This window comes from Corvus kubaryi, unplaced genomic scaffold, assembly GCF_017639235.1.
Source record: "Corvus kubaryi isolate FWS band 111438036 unplaced genomic scaffold, C.kubaryi_AGA036_p1.0 37284, whole genome shotgun sequence".
NCBI lineage: Eukaryota > Metazoa > Chordata > Aves > Passeriformes > Corvidae > Corvus > Corvus kubaryi.
Window position 1 is genome coordinate 4,617,632 of NW_024581088.1, and position 24,928 is coordinate 4,642,559.

General features: G+C 41.8%; 1 protein-coding gene across 7 annotated transcripts in view; it reads left to right on the forward strand.

Moving 5' to 3' along the window:
• CUX1 (cut like homeobox 1) overlaps positions 1 to 24,928 on the forward strand; it is a 269,017-nt gene that overhangs the window by 24,313 nt on the left and 219,776 nt on the right. For all 7 annotated transcript variants that reach the window (XM_042025982.1, XM_042025983.1, XM_042025985.1 and 4 more), the window contains exon 2: positions 24,662 to 24,772. In XM_042025982.1, coding sequence (XP_041881916.1) covers positions 24,662 to 24,772 — 111 coding nt within the window. The remainder of the gene's footprint in view (positions 1 to 24,661; positions 24,773 to 24,928) is intronic.

A 24,928-nucleotide genomic window follows, 5' to 3' on the forward strand; every position in this document is an offset into this window, starting at 1 on the left:
AATCATAGAAATAGTGCTTCAGGCTTCAGACTGACTTGTTTCACTTGTAAATGAAAATACTCCGCTGTACTCTAAGGTCCTGTTTTGTTCCAGATAGATCAGCACATGCTATCAAATTAACTTCATTGTTCTTAGAGTGCACTTTATTACAGATATTCTGACTTGGGTGTGTTCTTGCAGGTTTTGTTAAAATTAGGGATTAATTTGTGGGTTTAAAATAACCCAAAGTGAGTGTTTGCCTCTGTTGATACCCTGGATGCTGCGAGTTCTTGTGTGCTCAGATCCCCTGAGAGCAGGGCTGGTAAAGTGGGCAGAACCTGCTAATGGGGTTTGTGTCTGACCCCCCTAAATGAGCAGCAAGGTGGCTGCCCTTGAGTCATTGCCTGAACGTCGTGGGCTAATCTAAGTGGCATCCTGGAGAGTTCTGCTGCAGCATTCAAGGCAGCAGCACAAACTGATGTGACTGATGGTATTTGTGGATTATATCAACATCAGTGGATTATCTGCAGCAGCAGGAGGAGGAGGACTGGAAACAAGAATGAATAATATACTAAACAACTAACTAGAAGTGGCTAGTGAACAGGAAAAGTAGGAGAATTATAGACTGTCGGGTTTACAGATGTTCTATACTTGACATCCTTTTGGTAATTTCTGTAAGAAAGATTGGGAAAACCTAATGGACAGATGACAGCAAAAATTAGGCAATTTTCTGGAGAAGAGGCATTGTCTTGAGCAGGGAGTTGAAGTATTTGTTACAGCTGGGTTTAGTTAACAGAAGGTGAGTTGGGTTTGCCATTGAGGGTGGTAACATCTGGGACAGCTCTTTATATCTTGCAAATGAAGAATTTCTGAGCAATGTAATTTGTTTTAGCAAGAATTGGTTTGCTCAAGTGTTTTACTTGTAGCCAAAGGGAATGAATATTTACAGGAAAAGGGGGGGGGAGGGAATTTTATTCTATAATCAAATTCCACCACTGTATTAAGAACCAGTTTGCTTAAAGGTGGCATTACTGGACAGCATTGCAGAAAGCTTGAGGTTTTGACTCAAAATAGGTTTGGCAGCACTGAGTAAGAGCCTCATGTGTGTGTGTTTGTCTGCCAAGCACAGTATTTAAATGATGGGAGCGTTTCTTTGTCATTTAGCCCTCTTGCAGAGAGCAGAAAGATCTTAACCAAAAATTACAAGTCATTTTGATCCAGAAACTCCCTGCAGCAGCTAAATCGTTGTCTTGCTGTTCATATTTAATGTTATGCTTGGTTCTAGAAATAAGAATTTAAGTGACGTGAGTATCCTGAATACATGTTTTTGATGGCTTCAGTAGAAGGTGTCATTCCAAGAGTGGTTTCTTCCTAAATAAAAAAATAATTCTGTAACTTTCATGTGTGCACTGTTTCTAGGTGTAGTTATCATAGGCCTAAATTATTTAAACCATAAAGCAGCATCTTGCAGGAAATTTCGATTCCTATGATTTTTTTTTTAACGTATAAATATTTCAAATCTATGCAAAAGACAAACCTTGTATAAGAATACTATATCACCCATGAGTAGGAGAAGTTATTAAAGGTAGGCACAGGCTGAGTAATGAAATGGGGACATCAGGTTGCTCAGAATAGCCTGTTACTAAGGGATGCTGAATCCAAGGTAAAAACTCCTGTTTCTTCTCATTTCTAGTTTTTTCAGACCTATTTCACTATGCATTGAATATATCCAATCTGATGTTGATGATGGTAGTTACTGGGGATAATGATGCAGCAAAAGGATTCACTCAGATTTTTAATTTAGGAAGCAGAATGCTGATTTTTTTAATAAACTTGGCCAGCAAACAGAAACCCAAGATGATGGCAGTCTTGGATGTCACTTTAGTCTTCTATCTGCTTTCCCAGGGATCAGCAAGTGTACTTGGAGATTTAAGTGGTTTGGTCAGCATTACTTTTTTCAGCCTTTATATTTCCATAGTAGTTCATAAACCTGCAAATAATGGTCTGCTCTGAGCTGAGCCAAAAATGAGTAATTTCCTTTTTTCTCCACAGTACCTCAGAACTAGTCCGTAAGATTCTCCCCAATGGAAGAATGAGACATGTAATATACTGGAACCAGGGCTCATAAGGGAACCAAAATTAAATTAAAATAATCCTAAGAATTCTGTTGGGTTTTTTTTTCTGCATGTGCAGAGTAGTCCCTTCATCCTTCATCTTCCCAACTGCCATTTTAATAAGCTTTTAGGTGTTTATTAGAAAATGTGCCATTAACTTGCATCTGTGCCACTCCAGGAAATTGGCTGTTATCATCTGTTTTCTTCCCAAAATATTGGCTATTCCCTGTATGAGACTTTACCCCCTTAAATACAGTATTAAATATGGTGTTGATGCAGGCAGAGTCATCTTGTGCCTGTTCTGTTTTCCTGCTGTTGCTGCAAACAAATGTGAAGAATCTTTCCAAAAAGAAAAATCCTCAAGGATCCTTCATTAGATGTACTCCTGGGAATTGGTAATAGATACTTGAATATCATTCATTTTAGGAGCAGGATTTTGATGCCTATTAAAATCAAGGTGCACGCTAAATATTTACTCTGTTTGTTTGGAAATGTGGTTTCCTTTTAACACAGCTTCTCTTGCAGAGGAAATGCACAACTCACCAGAGCACTGGGCGGTGCTTCACAGGGTTATCAGGGTTTCCACTGAATTGGAACCTTAATTTCCCAATTCCCAAATGATGCCTTGCAGGCCCTTGGCTGGCCTTGTGCAGGAGCAGATGGTACAGCAAGAAGAGCTCGCAAGTTCTGGGGGCCAAGGCTTGCAGCAAGCAGGGGAAAAAAAAAAAAAAAAGGAAATGTTAATTTAGGAACTCAAAAAATCCCCTGATAAAGAGAAGGGAGAAATGCCAAAGGGAAGAAACAATAGGGTTGCTCTAAAAGTGGTGTTCTAAGCTCAAACCTAAGACTGAAGCTGTCCTGGTCTCATCTGTGCAAGGTCTATAAAATCCGATTACTCTGATATGTGGAATTTAAATAACTAGAAACTTTATGTCTAGTCTTGTCTTGCTTTTAGCTTTCTTTACAGTGGGAAAAACTGTCCAAGTCAGTGATAAGGAACCATTTTATTTGGGGAGGAGTTTGAAACACCACCCAAGGATGATGTCATTCCTGACACTATTCATATCCTGATTGGAAATCTGCGATGGTGAAAGAAAGAAGTGTGTATTAGGAATGCTGTATCATTATAAACCTATTAGGCATTGTTTTAGATGTTCTAAAACAAGTCTTGGCATATAGAGCAGCTTACTGGGTTTAGAGGAGATTGATCTACTTTTTAACTGCAAAAAAAAAAAATCATTACTCAGAGCATCTGGTAAAGTGATAGCACACGGATTTTAGGCTACAGTGCTTTTTTTTTTTTTAATGTGTTTAAAATGGAAAAGGTACCGAGGTCTTTGCAGGTAAAATCCAACACCATACTTTAAAACATTAAAGGAGAAAAGACTTGGAAGCATCTGAAAAGGAAGTGGATTGTTAGAGTTGCTTGAGAATTTCTTTTGCTGTCTGTTTAGGTAATCATAATTAAAAAATGCCTGAATGATCTTAATAACACATGATTCAACTGACAAGCACTAATTGCTCTCTATCAGGCCAAGAGAAGATGAATGTTGTCAAGAAAACCACAAGTCAGACAAGCTGATTCTCTTCTAGTCTGACACCATGTTCCCATGTACAAACCAGTTTTTACTGGAGTCTTTCCAACATCAAAAGAAAATCCTTGCCTTCCCATTAATTTTCGTTGCTGGCAGGCTCGAGCTGTTTGTGACGAGTTACTTTCGTTACTATTGCTGGGCTGCTCATGCACAGGGTTGTGCAAAGGCAAAAATGTAAACAGGTTTCTCAACTTCTCCTTATCTTTGTAGTTAAATTGAGCACATTCTTACTCTGAAATATAAAGCATTGGGGATAAAAAAACCTTTTTTTAATTGTCACAGCAATCCTTTTCTTTTTTTTCTTTGCCCTGCAATGTGCAGTGCACTGGGCCAAGTAGGATAGCATTATTTTTCTTCAGAGATCTTCTTTTTTTAAGACAACCTATGCAAATGCAATGAAAAATCCCAGTTTTGTATAGCAGATGCTATCTGGCAGGATTTCCTGCAAGGTGATGTGTATCTAGTGCCATTTCTTGTCTTTTGTTTTAAAGATGCCTTTTTTGTCTGTGCTCTAGTCAAATTAAAAACTTGTCCTTTGTTGCTTGACTTTACTGTATTTCTTGATTTAGATACAAGCAGGAGGAGATATTCCACATTGTTTCATGCTTTCCATTTATATTTGGACATGGGTTGCTCCATGGTGTTGTAAGGGTCTGGGTCACTTGGGCAACCATCTACCCAGATAAATCTTATGACCTTTCTTGTAAACAGGGTTTAGCCTGCATTGAGCTAAGTAAATTCTGACTTAGTCACTCCAGTGTTAATTACGAAGGGAGATCATGTTATGTTTTAATGTAAGTTTGAGACTCTTACAAAAAATAAAAATCAAGAAACCCTGGGATCTTTCTGTAAACAGAATATCTCCTTTAACCAGATATTTTAAGTTGGATCATTAAACCTCTCCCCAGAGCTCAGTAGTGCCAATTCATCTTTAATTAGTTTTTCTGAGGAAGAGGGATATCGATGTGGTTGTGAATGCACCCTGCTCTCTGGAAGGACTTTAACTCAATCCACTTTATGGTTTTATGGAGAAGACGGAAAGCAGCTCCTTAAAACTTCACTGTAATTCTCAACCTTCAGTTCTGAAACAGCACTGTCAGTTATCAATCTTTGTAATACTTCCCTGCCATATTTGATGACTGTTTTAACTGTTTGGTGGCCACCTTTAGCATGTCTGTAGACAGGGTATCTTAAAAGGACTTTGTGCAAGTTGAGACTTGGAATTCTCACTCAAATTTGGCACTTAAGACAGAGTCCGCTGTGAGCATCTTGGTGCTGAGTTGAACCAGCGTGGCAGTGAACTCCTTTTCCTTACCAGATTTCTCTGCTGGTAACAAAAACCCCCTTGCTGGAGGGGAACGTTGAAGTGCAGAGGGAAGAATGGGTGAAGAACATGTGAAGGGAGCACTGAGCATTCCTGACTTGTTTTCCAGCAAGTCCCAGTCCTTCCTATTTACAGGGTCACCCTTACAGATAATGTTCCCCAGTGCTTGGCTCACTGACAGTAGAAATAAGTAAATAAATCAGAGAAGAGAGGCAAGACCATGAACTGACAGTGGGTTGATTTGTCATTTCAAATCTCCCAAAAACAAAAAAGTACCTGTGTTTCTGTGTCAAAACTATTATCAAATCTATCTGAAATTATAATAATCTCTGACAGTTTAACAACATCACGGGTTATAAAAAGCATCACGATAAGTTCCTTTTCTCAGTTTTTGTGTGTGATGGGGGAGCAACAAATTCCCTTTTTCCTCAAATGGTGCTTAGTGCTGGTGCTGCACAGCCAGGGATGAGGGGACGTTTTCAAACTGGAGGGCAGAGCCCTGTGCTGTCAGCTGGAGTTGAGATCCTTTTGGGGCAGCAACAGGAGAGGATTTGTTTGTTCCTACTTCAGAGTTTTCTGCAGAAAATAATGAGAACCCTAGAGTCTGTCCTGAAATGAAAAAATCCTTTGCTTCTGTAGGAAAGTGAACAACTATTTAAAAAAGGAAAAGGGGGGAGGAAGAGGGATTAACATGGAGGCTATAACTGTGTTACCCTAAAAGCACCAGCCAGTCATGGGGTATTCTGAAAATGGCCGTGATCAAATCTAGTTTAATTCTTTCACAGTGGGTTAGATATGATAATTCTAGCATTTATTTGAGTAAAATATATTTCAAATAAAATTGCTCCGGCGCATTCTGCTGTACAGAACAGAGCAGTGTTGGGGTATCTGTAATATCAGAGTTCTGACATTTTGTGATGGTATTTTTTTTTGCAGTGGATTATATAAGAAATAATTTGGGAGTTTATTCATTGACTCTCTAGAGCAAGGCATCTCCTTTGATATTTGTCCCAAAGGCAGGTATCAAGCTGCTCTTCAGGAGCAGATGTCCCCACTGGGCTCTGGTGGGCTGAGCAGTGCTTGTCCCCAGTCACCGCCGCGGGCGTGTAGAGGCTGCTGGCAGCTCTGGGATGTGCCAGTGACACGGTGTCCCTGCACTGGGGCTGCTGCTCTGTCCCCCTGCCCAGGACAGCTCCAGAGGGCCACAGCAGCCCTGCAGGTGCTGAGGTGTCAGTGTCTGCCTTGAGTACATCATCTGTGTGTGATGAGCGTGTTCTTTGGCACGACTCCGGCAGCCGAGGAGGAGCATGCCAAGGAGTGATAAGCAGTGCCATCTAGGGTTGAGCCTGGCCAGGATCTCATCCTCAGAGGCCTGGCTGAGCACTCAGCTGCAGCCCCGCGCTGGAAGGGTTCCAGGGGCAGAGTGTGTCATTACTCACACAGAAATATGGTTTTCTTTAGATGATAATATGTATTTTAAAAGTACTGAACAGCACGGCCTGACTCTTAGCAAGAACTTTTAATCCTCATGTTATATCCAAAATATATACCTGTGCCAGGGAGACTTAAGGTTGTTTTTGCTGGGTCTGTGATGTTACGTGAAGTCTGGGGTGTTCCATGGTGTGTAGGGAGGGGATGAAGCATTTGGGCTGTTATTTAGAACCTTCTGGCTGCCTCATGTGGGAGAACTTCTGCTTGAGGAAGTTACTGCATATGTTTGAAGAGGAATAATGGAGTTTGATCATATGGTTGAGCAGACCTACCCACGCCAGATGAGTTGCCCAGAAGTCACTGGGTATCCTGTCTGGGTCTTGATGGCACTGCAAACCTTATCTTTTTCGGAGTTGGGATTGGAATTAAAAATTTCATCTTTTCCATGGGGCAACATGTTTGAAGTTCTGAGCAGCAGTCCTCTGACAGCACATTCATGTTTATGCCATGCATCTCCATTCCTTCTGTTTTACGGCTGAGGCATTCCTTAGGGGCAAAGACTGGAGAAAAGAACTGACCCAGAAGGAAAAAAAATTTGTTTTACAGATTTCTCTGAGGTTTGTGTGTAGCTTTGGGGGAACTCGTTAAACTTGACAGCAGATGCTCTGGTCTTGTCAGCACCATCCAGAAAGGCCCTGTGGTTTCAGCTTTGGATTGCAGTTTTCCACAAACACCCACATTATTTTAGGGTAAGGAACTGAAGAAGGTGCCAATGTTGAAGTTCTGTCCTATCCTTCTGCACCCAAACTGCCCAGTCTGGGGCCCACACTGCAGTTATGGGGCTTGCTGGGGACACTTAAGCACAGCCTTTGCACCAAGCCGTGGAGAGCAAACCAAGCCCCAGCCCTGGGTCCCTCTAATCCCCCGTCTGTCCCTGTGCCCTTGGCACACACAAAGTGCTGCCTTTCTTCAGGCAAACTCAGGAGCCAGTTCCCAGCTGCTGGGGGTGCCTGTGGGCAGGGTTAGGTTTGCATTTATTTTCACTAGTGTTTAAGTTCAAATGACTAACTTACTACAGCAAAATCATACTTTAGTGGACAGAAACAACTTACTTCCCAAACTGCTGAGCAGTCTGTGCCACCTTCTGTTGCCAAATTATAGCAGGATGTACAATGATCTATGGATTTCATTTTTTTCTTCAACTGGGGGGTTTTCCTGGGTGAAAAACCCTCCCTATGGTGAAGGAATGTAGTGAGTTTATGTGAGGAGAGGGGCTGGAGGAATGGAGCCACATCTGTCAACTGCAGCTTGTGCTCAGCAATTCTTGTGAATTCTGTGGGCTTGAAAGGGCCCCTTCTGACCCATGTACCCAACCTTTGCTCAACTTTCAGTTCATCTTGAAAATTATTCATTTTCCAAGGAATTCACTTGCCTTTTGGTTGTGTGCTTTAGCCAGGGGGGTTGACAGTAAGCTCAAGCTGCTTAAAAGGTAGTTATTTTAGAGATGCCCTCCACCCCACCCCAAAGCAGCAAGCGTGGTTTGCCTTGGCATTTCAGATCCCTGCTTCTTCCTGTTGGAATTTCTCTATTTGCTAGCTTCAGGCTTGCTGATTTCCTTATTTATTTAAATTTTTTTAACCCTTCATTTTTGTTTTCCTCTGAAAAGAACTGGTATAAACTTCTCTGTGTTCTTTCTTGGCTCTCCTGATCAAATGACTAAAGGCTGGAGTGGGAAGAATGTCTGGCCTTCAAGTCTGTGATCTGCTGATTCATAGATAAATATCCTATAAAATACATAGTTGAGCTGCTCTAAGTTTAGGGCTGAATATTCTTTCATGATCTGCTTGGGAAGGCAGCCACAACTTGACTCAGACTTTCCAGTTCAGTATGTCTTGGTTCCAGTATGATTAAGTTCATCAGCCTGACTTAAAGTGAAGTCCTGGTTCTTGCTCCTGTGTGCTGAACTCATCCAAGTGCTCTTACACTGTTTGGAGAGCCAGGTGAGCCAGCCTTGATATCCCCCTTGCAAAGCTGCATCATTGTAGGCCTCAAATAGAAATATTTGTGATCCTGGAGCATTTGAAACTCATCCTTGCAGGGGCCCAACTAAATAAATTAGGCCTGGATTGAAAGTATTAAAAAGAAAAATCTATTTATCAAACTGTGTAAGAGTATGGGCAGAGAAAAGGCCAAAAGCTCTTTTCCCCCCTTTTTTTCCCTGCCCTGAAAAGGGAAGTTCAGAGAGGAACTGGTCTGTGTAAGTGTTTAGTTTTCTGTGGTGAAGAAAATAAATGTTTTTGTAAAATTTGCACTTGTGGGGAAAGAGGGAAAAGGGAATAATGAAGATGAGTGCTGAACACATTGAAACGTAGTCCCTACGTGGTTTTCTGTGGAAAAAAAATAATTATGTAGCAAAATAAATTATGTACAGTCTGAGAAGCACTTGTTTTCTTTCTTGATCTTGTTAAAGCATTTCTTAACACAATGGCTTTTTTTCTCAAGTATTAGCATTAATTACTGAAAATGTTAATAGGTTTTGTGGATTGTACAAGTGGGAAGACTAGAAACAACCTGATATTTCAAAAGAAAATAATATTCCATCCTCTAGATTCAAAGATAATTCAGGAAAGTAATAAAAGCTTGTGAAATCATACGGAAGAAAGCTTTATGTCACTTCACTCCTTCATCAGATAGAAAGCAAATACCTCATTTCATTGGCCAAAACTCTGTGTCTTGGAAATGACCCTGCAATTTTTTATTTTGCAAGTCCCTGACTTTCATACATTTCAGTGGTCTCTTCCTTTCCCCTCCTGGAGCAGAAATCTCACACCCTGCAAGTCTCAGGGCGTTCTGGCACTCGGGGCTGCTGCTTCCTGCAGTCAGCATGCACCAACCATCACTCTGTAAATCACACACTGCAGGGCTTCATTAAAAATTTGGAGAACCATCTTATGACTGGGCTGATGATCTCATTTTATCCATACATGGTACTTATTAAATAAATACCTTTGAAGCAGAGGAAACCGTCTGGGAACCGACTTGTGTTTCTTGCTCTGCTCTGTTATCTTAATTTGATTGGTAGGACAGAAGTCCTGAAAATATTTTCTAAGGGAAATATACATTGGAAATAAAGCTGTGCTATTCTTAGCTCTCTTTGCAAACTTCCTACTTTTTTTTTTTTACTTTTCCCCCCCCCCCCCTTGTGACTTTGCTGTTCTTCAGTTGCTTTAACTTTGTATTTGCCCTGATTTCCCCCGAGGGGAGGATTCAGTGGAGTCCTGAGCACGTTTCAGACCTGACTCCAAGGCAACAGGAGGTTTTCCAAGAACTAATTCTGGCTGTTTCTATGAGAATCCTTGTCAGCACATTTTTTGCTGTAATGAAATGGTGAATAAACCCGAGTATTTTTGGTAACAGTGGTACACCACACCTCTAGAAGCCTGTCCTTTGAGGATGGGTGCGCTTGGAGACTCGGGAATTGCACATCTAGTGCATGTTTGTGCTTCAGTTATGAGGAAGTGTTTGTGCCAACAGGCTGGGACAGAAGCTCTCGGGAGTGAGCTCTTACTGTTTCACCAGGAAAAATGCTCAGCCTCTCACCTTCTGTGGCTATTAACTGGTTAGCTGGAAGTCAGAGACGTGAAACCTGGCTGAGGGCGTCATCTCCTTCGGTTTGGTCTCCTTTGGAGGCATCCAAAGGAAAGATCCTGCCATTGGGAGGAATCTCCAGCATGATGCTTGATTTCCTGCCTGAGAAGGGCCTGTCACCCATCCTGTGTCTTTGTCCTAGCAGACCATTGGGGCTCCCCACAGATGGAGTTCCCTCATCATGACCTCTCAGTGCTGTACCAACTTTGCAATGAAAATGCCCCTTCTGAGCATCCCAAAGAATGATTCTGGCGGTTCCTCCCTAATTCAGACCCTCCCAATTCGGACTGTGTCACTCTTTGCTTTAGCAGAGTGTTGCCTGCAGTATGCCATGAGCTCTTAGTTGCCAGGCCTTGTAGAAGGCTCCTGTGTTAGGAAAGTCAACAAATGCTTTGCAAGAGGACGTAGCTATTCACCTGAGCCTTAATTTTTACATATTGGTGTTACCTCTGCAAAGCCAGCCTCTGTATTTGATAGAGGGAGCAGCAGCTGGAAAACTCCTGATGAAGAGAAGGAGGAACCAACCACCCAGCATTTAGCCCAGCATTGCTGCACATTGTGTTCTGGACTTCCCAAATTGGATTGAACGTTTTGATTGAAAAGATTGTCAGCACTATGCAAATGAGAGGGAGAAGTGAAAGTGCATCTCGTGCAAGTAATTCCTATGTAGATAATTTGCCATAAAAATTTATATTGCAGTCCTTAAAACCTTCAGAGATTTATTCTGTCTAGGGAAAGGTGATTTGTATGGTATTAAAACACTTTTTATGTTCCAGTCCTTTAGATTTAATGTTTATTGCCTATAAAAATGAAATCTTCCTGTGGATATTTAAAAGTTTTGGTACTGTGTGAAATATATATTCAGCTTAGAATCTGAAATGCTTTAGAGATGCAGTAAATAAGTGATGGAGTGTTACCTCAGGTTCACCAGCCTCGGCAGTCCAGCCTTACTCCAGGGCTGAATCCATTATGTAGGTGGCATTCTGCTTACCTTAGACATATGGTAAAGGAGAGCATGTAATGACAGAAGTAATGTGTAATTTTGTCATTCTGTTTTGGCTGAGTATTTAGGGCACTTTGTATATTTGGTTTTTTTGACGGATGTGTGTAGTCAGTATTAAAATGCAGCAGTAGCTTTATTCCTTACCCACAAAGGGCTGGATTAAAGCACAACATTAAGGCACGCTGCAGGAGTGTCAAAAGAAGGAAAAGCATTCTGCATCATTTCTCTAAATATCTCCTACCTATGGTAATGGGGGAGCAGGGCAGGCAGTGCAGGGCTGCTGCAGTCCCTGTGGATAGATGGGCAAGGAGGAGTCTATTTCTCATCTAATTGTTGGTGATTTTTGCTCTCCCTATTACTGCTTGGGCAGACACAGAAGAAACTGTACTGCTTTGAAAGCATAATGCCCAACCTCACTGTGTAGGTCCCTCTCCCCTTTTATCATGGACAATTTTCTAGAGCATAATCTAACTGTCAAGAAATGTATCAAATACAAAGCATGAAGGATAGAGCAGCAGATCAAGTGAGGCTTTACACAAAAATAGGAAAGTGTGTGTAGGAGGTTGTTTTGCCTTGTAGCTTCTGTAATGGTGGTGCCCTGAAGAAGTAACTGAGGTAACACGCTTTGCTTCTTCCCAAACATTTCCCAGTGTTTCAGGGTCCATCCCACAGCAAACCTGTGCCAGTTCAGCCCTAAACAGTGTCCTGCTGAGTGCTGAGGGAGATCGAGGAAAGGCTGTCGAGTCCTTTGGGGATTTTTCATCTGCAGCTGCAGGTGGATGGCTGCACGTGGAGCACAAAGATTAAAGACTGATTTACAGTCAGGTAACTCATACACCCAGAGATGATGTGCGGAATAGCGCTGAGGGCTCACCAGCAGTGCTTCCTTTGCAGGGGTACATCAAACAGCAGCCAGCAATCCCTTCCCAAACTGCTGTTTTCTAGCTGGAATCTAACATTCCTGTGGCTGCCTGGCCAGATTCCCCTGGAGCCCCAAGCCCTGGTCCCCAGCGTTCTCACACCTCTGCCTCCTCCCCGTGTGGGAGGAGATGGGATGCAACTGGGATGTTGCAACGCCAGGCCGCCAAGGGGATGGCACCAGTTCAAGAGGAACTCTGGTGAAACTTCCCAGGGCTGTAACTGTCTGTGCCCTGGCACGTGAAAGCCAAGGCAGCATTGGAGTAGCAGTAAAAGTCAGGGATGTAAATGCAGCACTTGATGCTCCATGTTCAGCAAAGGTGTTTTGTTTGGTGTTTAGAGGCGAAGCCAACTAGGTATCCTCAGGCCTGAGTGGGTAAGGCAGCTCTCAGACTGGGACAGACAACAAAACACACCAAAGAAGTAACAGAATAAAACCTTTATTTAAAAAATATACAAACAACCAACCTCCCACCAAAACTTAACACGCCCCTCCACTCCATTTTTATTCTGGTCTGCAGAAGAGCTTTGGGAAGCCAGGATTGTATTCTAAATGTGTTTTTCTGGGTGTTGTGAAAGAAGTGCTTATAGGGTTGAGAAATATGATTTTGCTAAATTTAAGAGAAAAATAGTAGCTGAAAAAGTACTCAGGCATTAGCTGGTGGTTGGTGGTCTTGGCTCCCTCATTGTCCAGGTTTACATCCCTAATGTGAGGTGACCACTGCATTTCAGGCTTTCTCTTCCCCCAGTGCTGGTTCTGTGCATCCAGAGAATTTTCTGCAAGGTGTACTTAGTGATCTGCCTTGGATGCCTGTCCATAATGCAAAAATTAAACTCACACATTTTTTGAGTACTGAAATCTGAAAAGCCTTAAGAGGTTTTAGGCTCTCTGGGATGCTGCTGTTGGAGCAGATGTCTACACATGTCTTTGTGTAGAAAAAAAATTACTGTTTTAGTTAGATTATCCTTTGTACCTATCACCCAAATACACTGCCAAAACCCAGCTCTGGTGGTCTGATAATTCCATGGTTTTGTGGAGTTTCACATTTGTTCACTTGCTGCTTCTGCAATAAGCTTAATAGCTACATGTACACTCAGAAATGAGTTATCTTTTAAATACGTACATGTTCTTTAGCTACATCTTTTTTTCCTCTTTTCCGAATCATGAAGGATCTAAACTGAGCAAGAAAGAAAATCAGTTTCAAAGTGAAACCTCTATTGTTTGATATAATGTGCAGCATGTTGTGTCATCTCAAAAAAGGCATTTTTGGATCAGTTTCATACTGTCAGGCCTGGGGCTTTATAGTGTTCCATCGGTTTTCTCAGCAGAAGTGTTTGCTGGCATTTGGATGAGGGTGTCCAACCTCTTGTCTGCATGTATGAAAGCTAAAATTTGGCTTCTCTTCAAGAGTGTCTAGATAAAGGATGGAGATACTGGAGGCAGTGATTCTGAGAGAGTAGCTCAGAGGTAATCCAGCTATTTATTTGTGGTTTGCTGAAAAAGCACATGGGAATGGAGAATGGCAACAGCAATTTCAGGATGTTCACTAAAAACCTACAGTTTGTTGCTCTAGTCACCAAATTCAATGCTGGTTTGGGGTCAAAAATGTGTTTCTCATTAAATACATAATATAGATAGGAAATTGTTCATGAGGACCTGACTTTTGTTCCTGAAGGGCTTAGATAATCACAGAATCATAGAACAATTTGGGTTAGAAGGGACCTTGAAGATCATCTACTTGGTTTCAGCCACAGCAAAAGAGAGGGGAGGTATTTCCATTTTATCAGAAAGTGATGCTCTTTATTTCAGTTTTTGTACAGGAGAGAGAGATGTGTGTATATTTATATATACGGACTGAAAATCACTGGATGAGAGAGTGCCTGGAAAAGGCACAAATATAAATGATTTCTTGGTAACGAGATCACTTGTGTCCCTGGTACATCCTCTACCTCCCCAAATTGTCGGGAAGCAAAAATTACTGTATTGGAGATAACTGTATTTGTAGTTTCTTTCTGAGTGTGGGGAGGGAGTGAAGTAATCTGTTCCATCAGCTTGTAAAACTGAGCTAATTAACAGACAATCAGCACTGATTGAGACAGCTGCATTCTTTACTGCGGGATTGTAAACACAGAGTCTTCACAGAATTGTTTTTACTGCCCTAAAGTGCAAGAAATTGAAATTGTATTTGATAGCCAAAATTAAGGACTTTTTAGTGCCAGTGTATCATAGCGAGGTTGACAGTGCCACTGCAGCTAAATCTGTTGTTTTCATTCTAGGGTGATTTGTTACAGTGAATAGTGGTGGAATTCTGTAAATTATCAACAAAGATTTTTTTAAAAATGTGTTTTAGCTGTCCTGTCTACCTTAGTTGTGATCATGGAGCAAGTAGATACTGGCTGTCCATGGCTTGGTGCTCATCCTGGGAGGCATCTACTGATTGGAAATGCCAGATTTGCAGTGTTTAACAACTATTTTATGAATGCTTTCCTTAATACATCACTTCTGGAAGGTCTTTAAATAATTCCTGATGTACAGTTTTAGGGTATGCTATTAGAAATGCTGGTTTAAAAACAGTCAGTCCATGTTAAAAATACAGAGAATAGTCCTTGTGGCTCTGAACCAGCACCATTATTAGCATAAAGCATGTTAGTTTTTGTTAAATGCAGTTCTGGCTGCTGTCAGCTCCAATCCGGCCTCCTTGTGACTGTACATCAGCTAATTTTACTTCATGAGTCAATTCTGCTATTTTCCTTTTCATGTCACAGAAAATGAGCTTAACTAAGTACTGCAATATGTTGTTGGGAAACACCTAGAAAAGGCATTCTGCATTCCACCGCCTCTGCCTCTTGATTTCAGTTCAGCGTGAAGTGTGGTTGGTGTTTATTTATGCTGGACTGTAATCATCCAGATTAAACATAAAAACCTGTAAAAAAATCTCTGAAAGGCTTCAAAATCTGGTCTTCTCTTTAATTGTCCAAAATATGTCATGTTTGCTGTTGGCATTGAACACCAGATAGACATTTTGCATCGTGTGTTGTCACGCCAAACTGAGTCACTGTTTGGGATTTAGATCAGAAAGGATACTAAGATGCCTAAATGGGACTTTTTAGTAGTAGGAAAAGCCTAAATAAAGAAATGGTTGCTTTCTTGTTTCCTATTTATATCTATCATTTTTAGAAAACATCCACCAGTTGCATTCACAGGCAACTTCTCAAAAAAAAAGCTGTATTTTTCCCATCATGGGAAACTGCCTAAACCTTACAGCAATGCCCAGAAAGTCAACAAACTCAGACCAAGGGAGGAAGCATGTTAGTCAGGAGTCAAGGACCGGTCCCTGGAAACCCTCTGCCAAATACTCTTCCTGCTTAAATTGTTTATCAAACAGCAATTTCATTTGCCAGTAATTTTCTTCTGATCTTGTTTTTGTTACTACTGATTTCTTAACACAAGTTCCCCATCCAGCTTCCTCCTTGTCCCTGTCCTGTGCCCACTGCTCTGTGGAGCTGTCAAGCAGCTCTTCCACAGGCAGGAAAAGCCACCAGTGAAGGAGCAAATCAGAATTTAAATGTGTCTCTGGATCAGCAGTAAAAGGGGAGGTGAAACTGGGCCTGCTAGAAGGGGGGCACTGGACAGCGTTTCCATTATATATTTTATAGGTTTTTCCCTAGTGTACATGCCTGTGGTTGAGGATTTTAAACTTACAACAACAAAAAATTCCAAGTTCTGCCTAGCCCCATCTTTCCAAACCATATTTGTCATGGTAGGATAGTTTATTCATCCATTATCCCATTTCTGCAGTGCCCAAAAACATGAGAAGGGAGCAAAACACGAGGTGATTAGTTCAAGTCCATGGTAATTTTTTCCCATCCCTTAAGGAATTACTTTGTTGAAATGTGGTTTTAAAAGTATTTTTAGGTTGCTTTTTCAGTGTGTATTTATACTTTTGTTGGTAAATATTTTATATCCCAATGTTAGGAAACAGCTGAAGTAGCTTTGAGATTGGAAATTGCATTTGTAGACTGAAGGATTATTAAGTGGTGGCTGGGATGGACTCAGTCTGTAATGGTTAACCTTGTTAAAAACTAAAATTAACAACACATTTCATCAAAGAAGAATTGCGAATTTTTGTTCTAGAAGACAGTGTAGTTGGGAGTTGGGCGAAGTTGACTAAAAGCTGAGCAACGAGTTTGTTTTCACTTAGAATAAAACCAAAAAAGCTTGAGTTTATTTTTTTTTTCAAACAGCAGGTTCCCAGAACTCACACTGAAACACGCCTGTGTGTGTACATATATTATTGATTTATTGGTGGCAACCTGTATAGCAAGTTATAAATCCTGGTCTGTGTTACAGGACGTGTCTCGCTTTAAGCCTGGTCATGCTTCATTTACCAGCACAGCTTAGGCTGGAAAGGGGAGTAACTCAATACTTTAAATGATGTAACAGAGCTTAGTTAAAGAGTTGAACTTTCTGATATTTAAACCACTCTTTTAAGACTGCGTTTTACTTTGATCTGTGGTCAAAAGAATTATTTAATGTAGCTCATGAATCTGATCTTCCTTGGAAGTAAGACATTTGCTGAAGGTGTGTTATTACAAAATGGCAGCATAATCCTTTTCCACCTGAGCTGCTTTTGGGCTTCAGACAAATGGCAAGAGCAGTGCATTCAGTAGTTTGTAATTATTCATCAGCTAATTGCCTTTTATTTTATATGTTTTTCCAACTTAAGGGCTAAAACTCATTTTAAAATTGTCTACCAAAATGTGTTTTGTGTATCATGGGTCCTGTGCTTCTCCTGTCTGGAACCTCCTGGTTTGCTGGGATCAGAAACACCATGAACATGTTTTATGGATCATGGATGCTGTGTTATCTCCTGGCTCCCAGTTTGCTGGGATCAGAGACATGGTTAAGCTCTTGGTTTTCCCTCAGTGTCCTTCTCTATTCCCTGTCACCCGTGTGTGTGGAGGGCTGAGGAGGGGACAGGGGACATTCCTCCTGCCCCGAGCACCCGTGACAGAAGCGGAGGGGATGGGCAGGGCAGCCTGGCCCTGGTGGGACCCAGCGTGCCATGATCTCCACAGAGTGGGTTTTATGTTCTCTGTGGCCACTTCAGCCATGGGGTAATTGGCTGCTGTGGTGTGGTCAGAGCTATGGTCAGTACGGCTGCTGGCCTTGTGGTTTGGTCAGCCTTTGATCAACCAGTGAGATAGGAGGTCAAGCAGATGGACTTTACACTGGGTCTTGCCCAGGCAAGGGCTGTGCAAGCAGCAGTGGGTTTCCTTTGGTTTCCCATAATTTATTTTATTTGGCAGAAGAAGATGCAGTTTGAATCCCCACCACCCTGTAGCTGGCCTGAAAGTCACATACACTAAGCTGAGGCATTTTTTTGTTTCTTTCACCGTGATTAACTAGTTCATATGTGATGAACTTAAATTTATCTGTAGAAAGCCAGCACAGGGCAGTTGAGCAGGTGTTCACAGGGTGTTACTGTGATTTTACTCCATGGCCAGTGGATGGTGGGTGAGCAGATTGCTCCAAGTTAGAGCAGCATTCGCTGCTTCCCACTGTCCCCTTGCTATATCCATCTGAAATCCTACCTTCTGGGAAGACTCACTGCAGCAACACTTAAATTAACTCATTACTTTTTAGCTTTTTCTGTTGTAGCTATTAAAGCAACCGGTTTGAACTTTTGCTTTTAAGTGGAAGAGTGTGAAAATGATGGTGTGGGAAGTGGGTGAAGCTGTAGGCAGTTCCCCAGCGGGACGGGAGCTGCAGCCGGCTGGCTGTGGATGTGCTGTGCTTGCAAAACCAAGGGAGCCCTCTCCCCAGCAAACACTCACTTTTTAGCAAATTTATGTCCTTTCAAAGTGTGATGAACTGCAATGCAAAATCAAGCAGAGTGTTAAGTAACTGGTGGAGTGGGTTTGCTGACAGTTTCTCTGCCGTATATTGAGCCCAAACTGCGGGTCTTTGGGTGAGGTAATGGAAGCTGGTGGTTTCACACTGTGGAGCTTCTGTGGGAGAGCAGCTTGGGAGAAGGCTGGGAAAGGAGCAGGCTGGGAGATGCAGAGAGAAGGGAGTGCTGCTGGGTCTGGTAAAATCCACCCTCCAGCTGGTTTTTAGCTTGCCCAGTGCTTGAGGTGAATGGTGCTGCTGTAGGGGTGATGTGAGGGTGGACCTGGTGGGAACAAAGGGATTAGTGACGGTGTGGGGTAGAAACTGAGGAACAGGAGGGGGAGAGAAGCTTTGGGGTGAAGATTGAGGGTGCTGTGAATGAAGCCTGAGCATCATTTCTGGAGAGAAGTCAGAGCACATCACCCACGTGGTGCCACTGTCAGCAGGGCTGGAGACCCTCGGGCCTGGGACTTGTGCAGTCATTCTGCACCTCGGTTTGAGGAGGATGGAAAGGGAGTAAATAATGCTGGAAGAAGAAAAACTGCCTTTTGAAACAAATAGGCAATGTTTCATTGTTTTCTTGAGTGAGAGAAAAAGCTTGTTCAGTACAGACCTTTGGCATTGGATGGTCTCCAGTTCTTTGCATTTTCTAAAAAGTTTTGAAATCAAGGTGTAGAAGAAAAGACAGGAGTAATCATCTTGGCTCTGGCTCTGCCAGGCTTTTTCCCTTGCAGTGCATTTGTTGCTGGCATTGGTATGGCGTTGGTGGTTGCTTTCTGCTGATAGTAGCTCCTTTTGAAAAGCCAGTGCTACCTTTCCCCTCTTGCAAGATGGTTTGATAGGCTTTGCCTACATTTGTGGCACTGGCTGTTGTTGTTGTGAGCAGACAAAGCCACAACTCCTTTTTTTTTTACATTTTCCTTTTGAGTTTTTATTTAGTAGCCTGCTAATTAGAATAATTTTATTGATGGCTCCATTGGCACCTCTGTTCTTGCTCTCTTTGTTCTATGCAGTGGCCACCACACACGTTGACTCCCTGTCCCAAAAGCATTGCACAGAGTGCTAAATTTGTTCCAGTTAAAGCTTGTTTAAAAGCTTACTTGGAGTCAAATTACTTCAGTATGCGGAAATAAAATGCGTTTATTGAAATTTTCTAACTAATTCTGTGTGTGAAAGGTACTTGCATCAGTTTGCCGAGTGGCAAAATGCTTCTTAAGAAATGTTTTCATGCTTGTGGGTTTTTACTATTTTTTTTCTTCCTCTGGGAGTGTAAATTACAGGTATTCTGGTCTTCGTTATTTGTTCAGCAGTCACTGTTGAATTGTAAGATGGGATCGTGGTTCTTGAGATGTTGTGCTCTTTTTGGATTGTCTGGTCTTTCCTTTTGCTTGTTTTAGAAAGGGGCTTTACAGCAAAGCTGACACGAACTCTGCTCACAGAATCCTTACGATGTTTTACCTTTCTACACACTTTCATCTTAGAACTGGGGCTGGCCTTTTACAGTCAAAACAGACATTAATAAAAATTCCCAGTGTCAGCCCTGTGGTTTCTCCCCCAGTCATAATCTAGAGCGTTATCAGGTGAACATGGCTCTGTTTTTCCAGAGGAACACACCAAGCTTTCAAAGCAGTTAATAATTTCTGAAATATTTCTGAAATACTTATATAATCGGTACGCTGGCTGCTGAACAGGTGAAAATGATGAGGTTTTGAGATTGAAGGGTGGATTGCCTCATGGAGCAGTTAGGGAAATGTAAAATTTCCCCAAGACAAGTAGGCTGTGTGTGTGCGGAGTTGTGCCAGACGCTTCTGCACTGGTGTCATCCTGGCACTGGGAAATTTTCCTTTAATAGGAAATTAAAAATTGCAAAAAGCTACATTGAGAGCTTTGATAGATCTGACAAATGCAATCCTGTGAGAGGATGAAAACAGAAATGAGACTTCTGAAAACTCCTTTCAGTAGCAGATTATCAGTAGACTGGGGATCTGATTGAACTGGTGATAAAGGGAAATACCTTAAATACACAGAAACAGGATTTCGGGGGAAGTGGTTAATGCTGCATTTACTGGTAGAAAATTCCTAATGTACATGAAGTTGTGGTTTGTGTCGGTCCTTGTAATAAGTAAAATGAGGTTTACGGTGAATCACAGAATCATTAAGGTTGGAGAAGACCTCTGAGATCATCAAGGCCAAGCTGTGACTGATCTCCACCTTGACAACTAAGCCAGAGCACTGAGTGCCACGTCCAGTTGTTTCTCGAACCCTTCCAGGGATGGGGACTCCACCACCTCCCTGGGCAGCCCATTCCAATGGTTGACCACCTTTTCCACGAAAAAATTCTTCCTGCTGCCGTGTTAATCTCTGCAGTCCCACTTAAGGCTTCCAAAGGCACAGCCTAGGCTTTGCATCCATGTCTAGAAGCCTACCAGGAAATAATCTTTAAGTTTGTCTTAAAGTTGTGATATATGTTTCTTGCTCCAGTGTAGGAGTTTTATGGTAAATGCAGCAAGGATTAAACATTTAGATGTGGGAGAATTACAATAGTTTGGGATACGGTCACAGTACTTGCAGATAGTTATTACAAGTTTTTGTAACTTCTTCCATGTGAGCCATGGGAATACTGGTTCGAAGCAGAGACTGAGGACTAGTTATGGTTGTTGGAGCAGCTTTTGGGGGAATTGGGATGCTGAAGTGTGGTGGTTTCTTTGGTTGTGAAATGCCCATGGCAGGGCAGTGGCCAGTAACTGTTAGAAATGGGCAAGGGAACAGAAGCTTCATAAATATCCAAGAAAGTTCAATTTCTTTCTGAAACTATTTTCGTAAGTGAGTAATTTTTAGGACTCAACTTTGAGAGCAGCCACCCAGCAGCTCCCAGGTCTCAGGAATGGAAGGGCCGACTTGAATCTTCTTGTTGTGGAAAGGGAAGGACTTGTTGTGCTGAACTGGTCAGTGGTGCAGACCTGCTGCCGGGTGATTATCAAGGAATGCATCTGGTAGGCAAAGACATGTCAGCCGTAAAGGAAAACAACCTTGAAACTCGCCTGCAGTGAGCCCGGAGTTTCGTAATTACTTGGGGTCAACCTAATTGCAGGCTGGTGCCAAAAAGGGGGATTCCACAGCCCCCTCACTCCAGCTGTGTTTTCCCACTCCCTGTTGTAATGGTGCAATTCCTTGTGGGCACAGCTGGGCCCTGAACAGGGAGCTGATTCAATGCAGCAGAAATTAAGAGGGGAAGGATGGGATGTTTTCAGCAGGCTGGCTCTGCTCTGGTGGATCTCATGCAGCCATGTCACCGTGGGTGACAGAGACAGGATGAACAGAGAGTCTAACAGGGTTTGGAAGTACCTGAGTTAAGAGAACATAAATTCACTCCAAGGTGATTGTTGTTACACTGGATAGTGGATTGACCCTCCTAGTTTTAGATTTTTTATTTCTATACTGACTAAAAGAAAGCCTTTAATGTTTGTTTTCTGGGGACTGCTTCTAATGACTCCCACACTTAGGAGCACAAGACTTTCTTGTCTCCTCTCCTCCCACTGCCTTCCTCCCACCCCCAGTAAATTTGTTGAAATGGGTCAAAGTAGAAACCCTGGAGAGAGTTCTTTAGTTATCTCTGAACTGCCCTAAATCAATGGGACTTGGGGGCAGGGGGAGGGATAATGGTCTTATTTGTTCTCTCCCAAGATGTGCTCCAAGCAGTGACTCCCTTTCTGCAGGGGTGATTGAATGGTGGCTATTTTGGGCCAGAAAGTTCATTAGCCGGTATTGAATCAGTGGAACTAAAGCTTCCAGGCTTTGAATCCTTTCCACAGCCAGGTCACCGCTGCAACACCTTTGAGCCCTGGTTTTTGTTTGCTTTTCCTTGGAACCCTTTTGATTTCAAAGGTGTGAAGGATGATACTGAGACATGGGCTCCTATTTTTGACTCTCCAAGACACTTCTCTCTGTGCAGAATTACATCTCCTTTTACTTGTTACCTACTTAGAGGGTGATTGCAAAGCTTGGGAAGGTGTTTACCTCTGAGTGTTACACAGTACTCAGGTTTGAAATGTTGAAGTTACTACTATTTACTCCTTAAAATGAGCTTGCTTGCAGAAATAATGCATTGGCCACATTGATTTTTTTAAACAAATTGGGCTATCTCATGAGATTAAATCACAGAAGTATGAAAAATCTGCCATTGGTGCTTCTGGGTTGTAATCCTGTATCTATTATTATGTTTAAATAAATGAAACTTGCATTGTACACAGTTCAAATCAAGTAAGGAAGAAAAGATTAGCGATTTTCCAAACAGTTTTGATTTGGGTCTTATTAACTATGACATGGCTTGCAGATTTAATATCTTATTTTGTATCAAATCATGGGGTTAGATCATGGGGTTCCTCAGCTGGAATTGCATCTTACACTCTCAGTTGCTCATCAGTGCAATATCTGGAGCTCGTGGGCTCCAGCCCCCAGAGTCAGACAGCTCGGTGCAGTGGTGTGCTGGCAGTTCTCCTTGGCAACGTCCGTGCCTGATATGTCACAGAAGAAAATGTTTTGTGGTGAGGAATTATCAGACCTGTCCCAAAAGGAATTCAGAAAGTAATGGGAAGGCGCCCGGCATGAGCGCGCCGTGGCACCGGTATGAATCAAGCAGTGAGGGTGAGAAAGTTCTTTGTCATTTGCTACCTGACTCTTCATTGTAGCACAAAATATGAAATTTTACTTATTTTTTTAATCAGTTCTTTTTCTTTCTTGTCTCTAAACTTGCAAGCACAGGTCTTTAAAAGTCTTTCTTTTCCATAGGTCAGGTTCCTTGCTAGCGCTCGCTATCGGAAACCAAAGCACTTGGTTCTTTGCTTGACTGAAATTCCCTCTTACTTCATGATTTGTGTTTTCTTTGCTTGGCTCTAAATGTGTGCTTCCTTTTTAAATATAGTTTTCCAAGTTTCTGGCCGTACCAGATTGTTTATATTTTTTAAAAGCCTTCTGCTTAGCCGTTATATTGCTCTTTATAGTTCTGCTTAACCACATTGGTTTCTGTTGCTCTTTTTTCTTGCATAAACTTAGCTGGGATGAATTTCAAATGTGGTTTATCCAACTGTTAAGTATTTCCCACTTTTCTGCAATAGATTTCACATATGTTACAGAATTCCAAACCAAGATCTGGTGGACATATTCCTGTTTCTTTACTCAAAGTCAGATATAGAAGGATTTTTAAGCATTTCAGTGACAATATTTAGGTCACCGGATCCAGCACGCTGCTTGGCTTCACATCCATTTGTCATATTGAGCTGGTTTCTAAGGATTAGTATAACTATGGTCCATATATTTATTAAAAAAGAAAAAAAAAGAATCTTAGTTTTATGTTAATAAACCTAAAGGGGGAAAAAATATTGGTCCTCTTGAGTTGGAAACTGCAGAAGGCTTTTTATTTTCCCTCCAGAGGTCAAACTGTGGAGTTACCTAAGACTCATGTCCATCCTTCCAGGATTTACCCATTCAAAAATATATCTAAAATGAAGAATTAGGCTTTTTCAGAGTATTTAGACAGTAGTGTCTGTATCTATTGTCAAGTCAGCAACTTGACCTCCTATTTGGGGTCTGGTATTAGACCTGACAGGAGGTCCCAGGCTTGTGCTTTTGGTCCCTTAAAGGTGGTTGAGTTATGAACAAATTCCAGAAGCGTGGCAAATTTCTGGTGGAGAATACTGGGAGTTTTGCAGGCAGGTTGGAGGCACGCTGGCAGAGGGATGAGTTGAAGGTAGTCTTGCTCTAGCATATCATTCTTCCTTTTCATGAACTTTTCGTAGAGCCAGGTTTTTCTCCTTTTGAATTAATCAGAGGCTAAAACAGTGCCAAATTCCTTTTATGAATTCTTGGTTCTCCCAGTGACTTGGGGAACGATGTCTGTATCTGAATGGATGGGTTTGCCTTTATTTCTTCATGTTCTGTGGAAATGCTGCAGCAGAGGCATAAACTGACACAGAAGATTGAGTATTGTTGGTTTAGGCACTGATAAGTGACCCGTTCAGTCTGTTACAGTGACATTTGGAAGCGCAGCACTGAGTGCAGGAACTGGGATGGGGATAACACACTTGGAAGAAGCTGGGAAACAGTGGGACCTGTGCTTTAGCTCAGTAGAAACTGTTGGAAGATACTCTGGCGTTCATCAGGTGCTTAAAAAAAGATATGTTTTGGAGAGGAAATGGAGATAGCTGCTAATAACATTGGAGGAATAGATTCCAATAATAGGAAAAGATAATTTTGTATTCAAATAAGGCAAGACTTAAATGGAAAAGAGCACTGCACTGGAAGTATGGAGTTATATACAGCATGTCATAGGAAATTAAGAGTGACTGAAGCATAACCAGTCTAGATTCAAGTATAAGATTAACCAATATTTGAATTAATAAATTTTTTAACAGGATAACTCAAAAGGGGGAAAACCAATATCTTTAAAAAGCAGGTAGGTGAAAATAAACCTGGTTTGAATATGTCCAGTATCTGTAATCTTGACTGGATTAGGGAATTTATTAGGAGGTGTGTCCTGTGTGCCACTGCTGCTGTCCTGTGTAACGCTGGGGTGGAGCCATGAATAGTTTTGAGAAAAATGGTGATGTTTTGGTTGCTTGGTGCTTTGTTCTGTGCTGCTCAATATTCCCAATAACATGATGTATGGGGTTTGTTTTTTTTTTATTTCTGTGACAGAGCTCTGACTGTATTTCCTTTTTTTTTTTTTTTTTTTTGGTTTATGTTTCTTTTTCTTAACAGAGAGAGCTCGATACCACAGCAACGATATTGGCGAACCGGCAAGATGAAAGTGAGCAGTCCAGGAAAAAACTTATTGAGCAAAGTCGTGAGTTCAAGAAAAACACTCCAGAGGTAAGGAGAAAAGCTATCCCAGTCTCTCCTGTAGATAGTCTTAGGCATGTGGAAGTGATGATTTCTTCTTAATGGTTTATTTCTATAATTTTTTGTATGTATTGCCAGGTCCTTATCTAAACCTGCTTATCTCTGATGTTTTTCTCATCAGGAAGC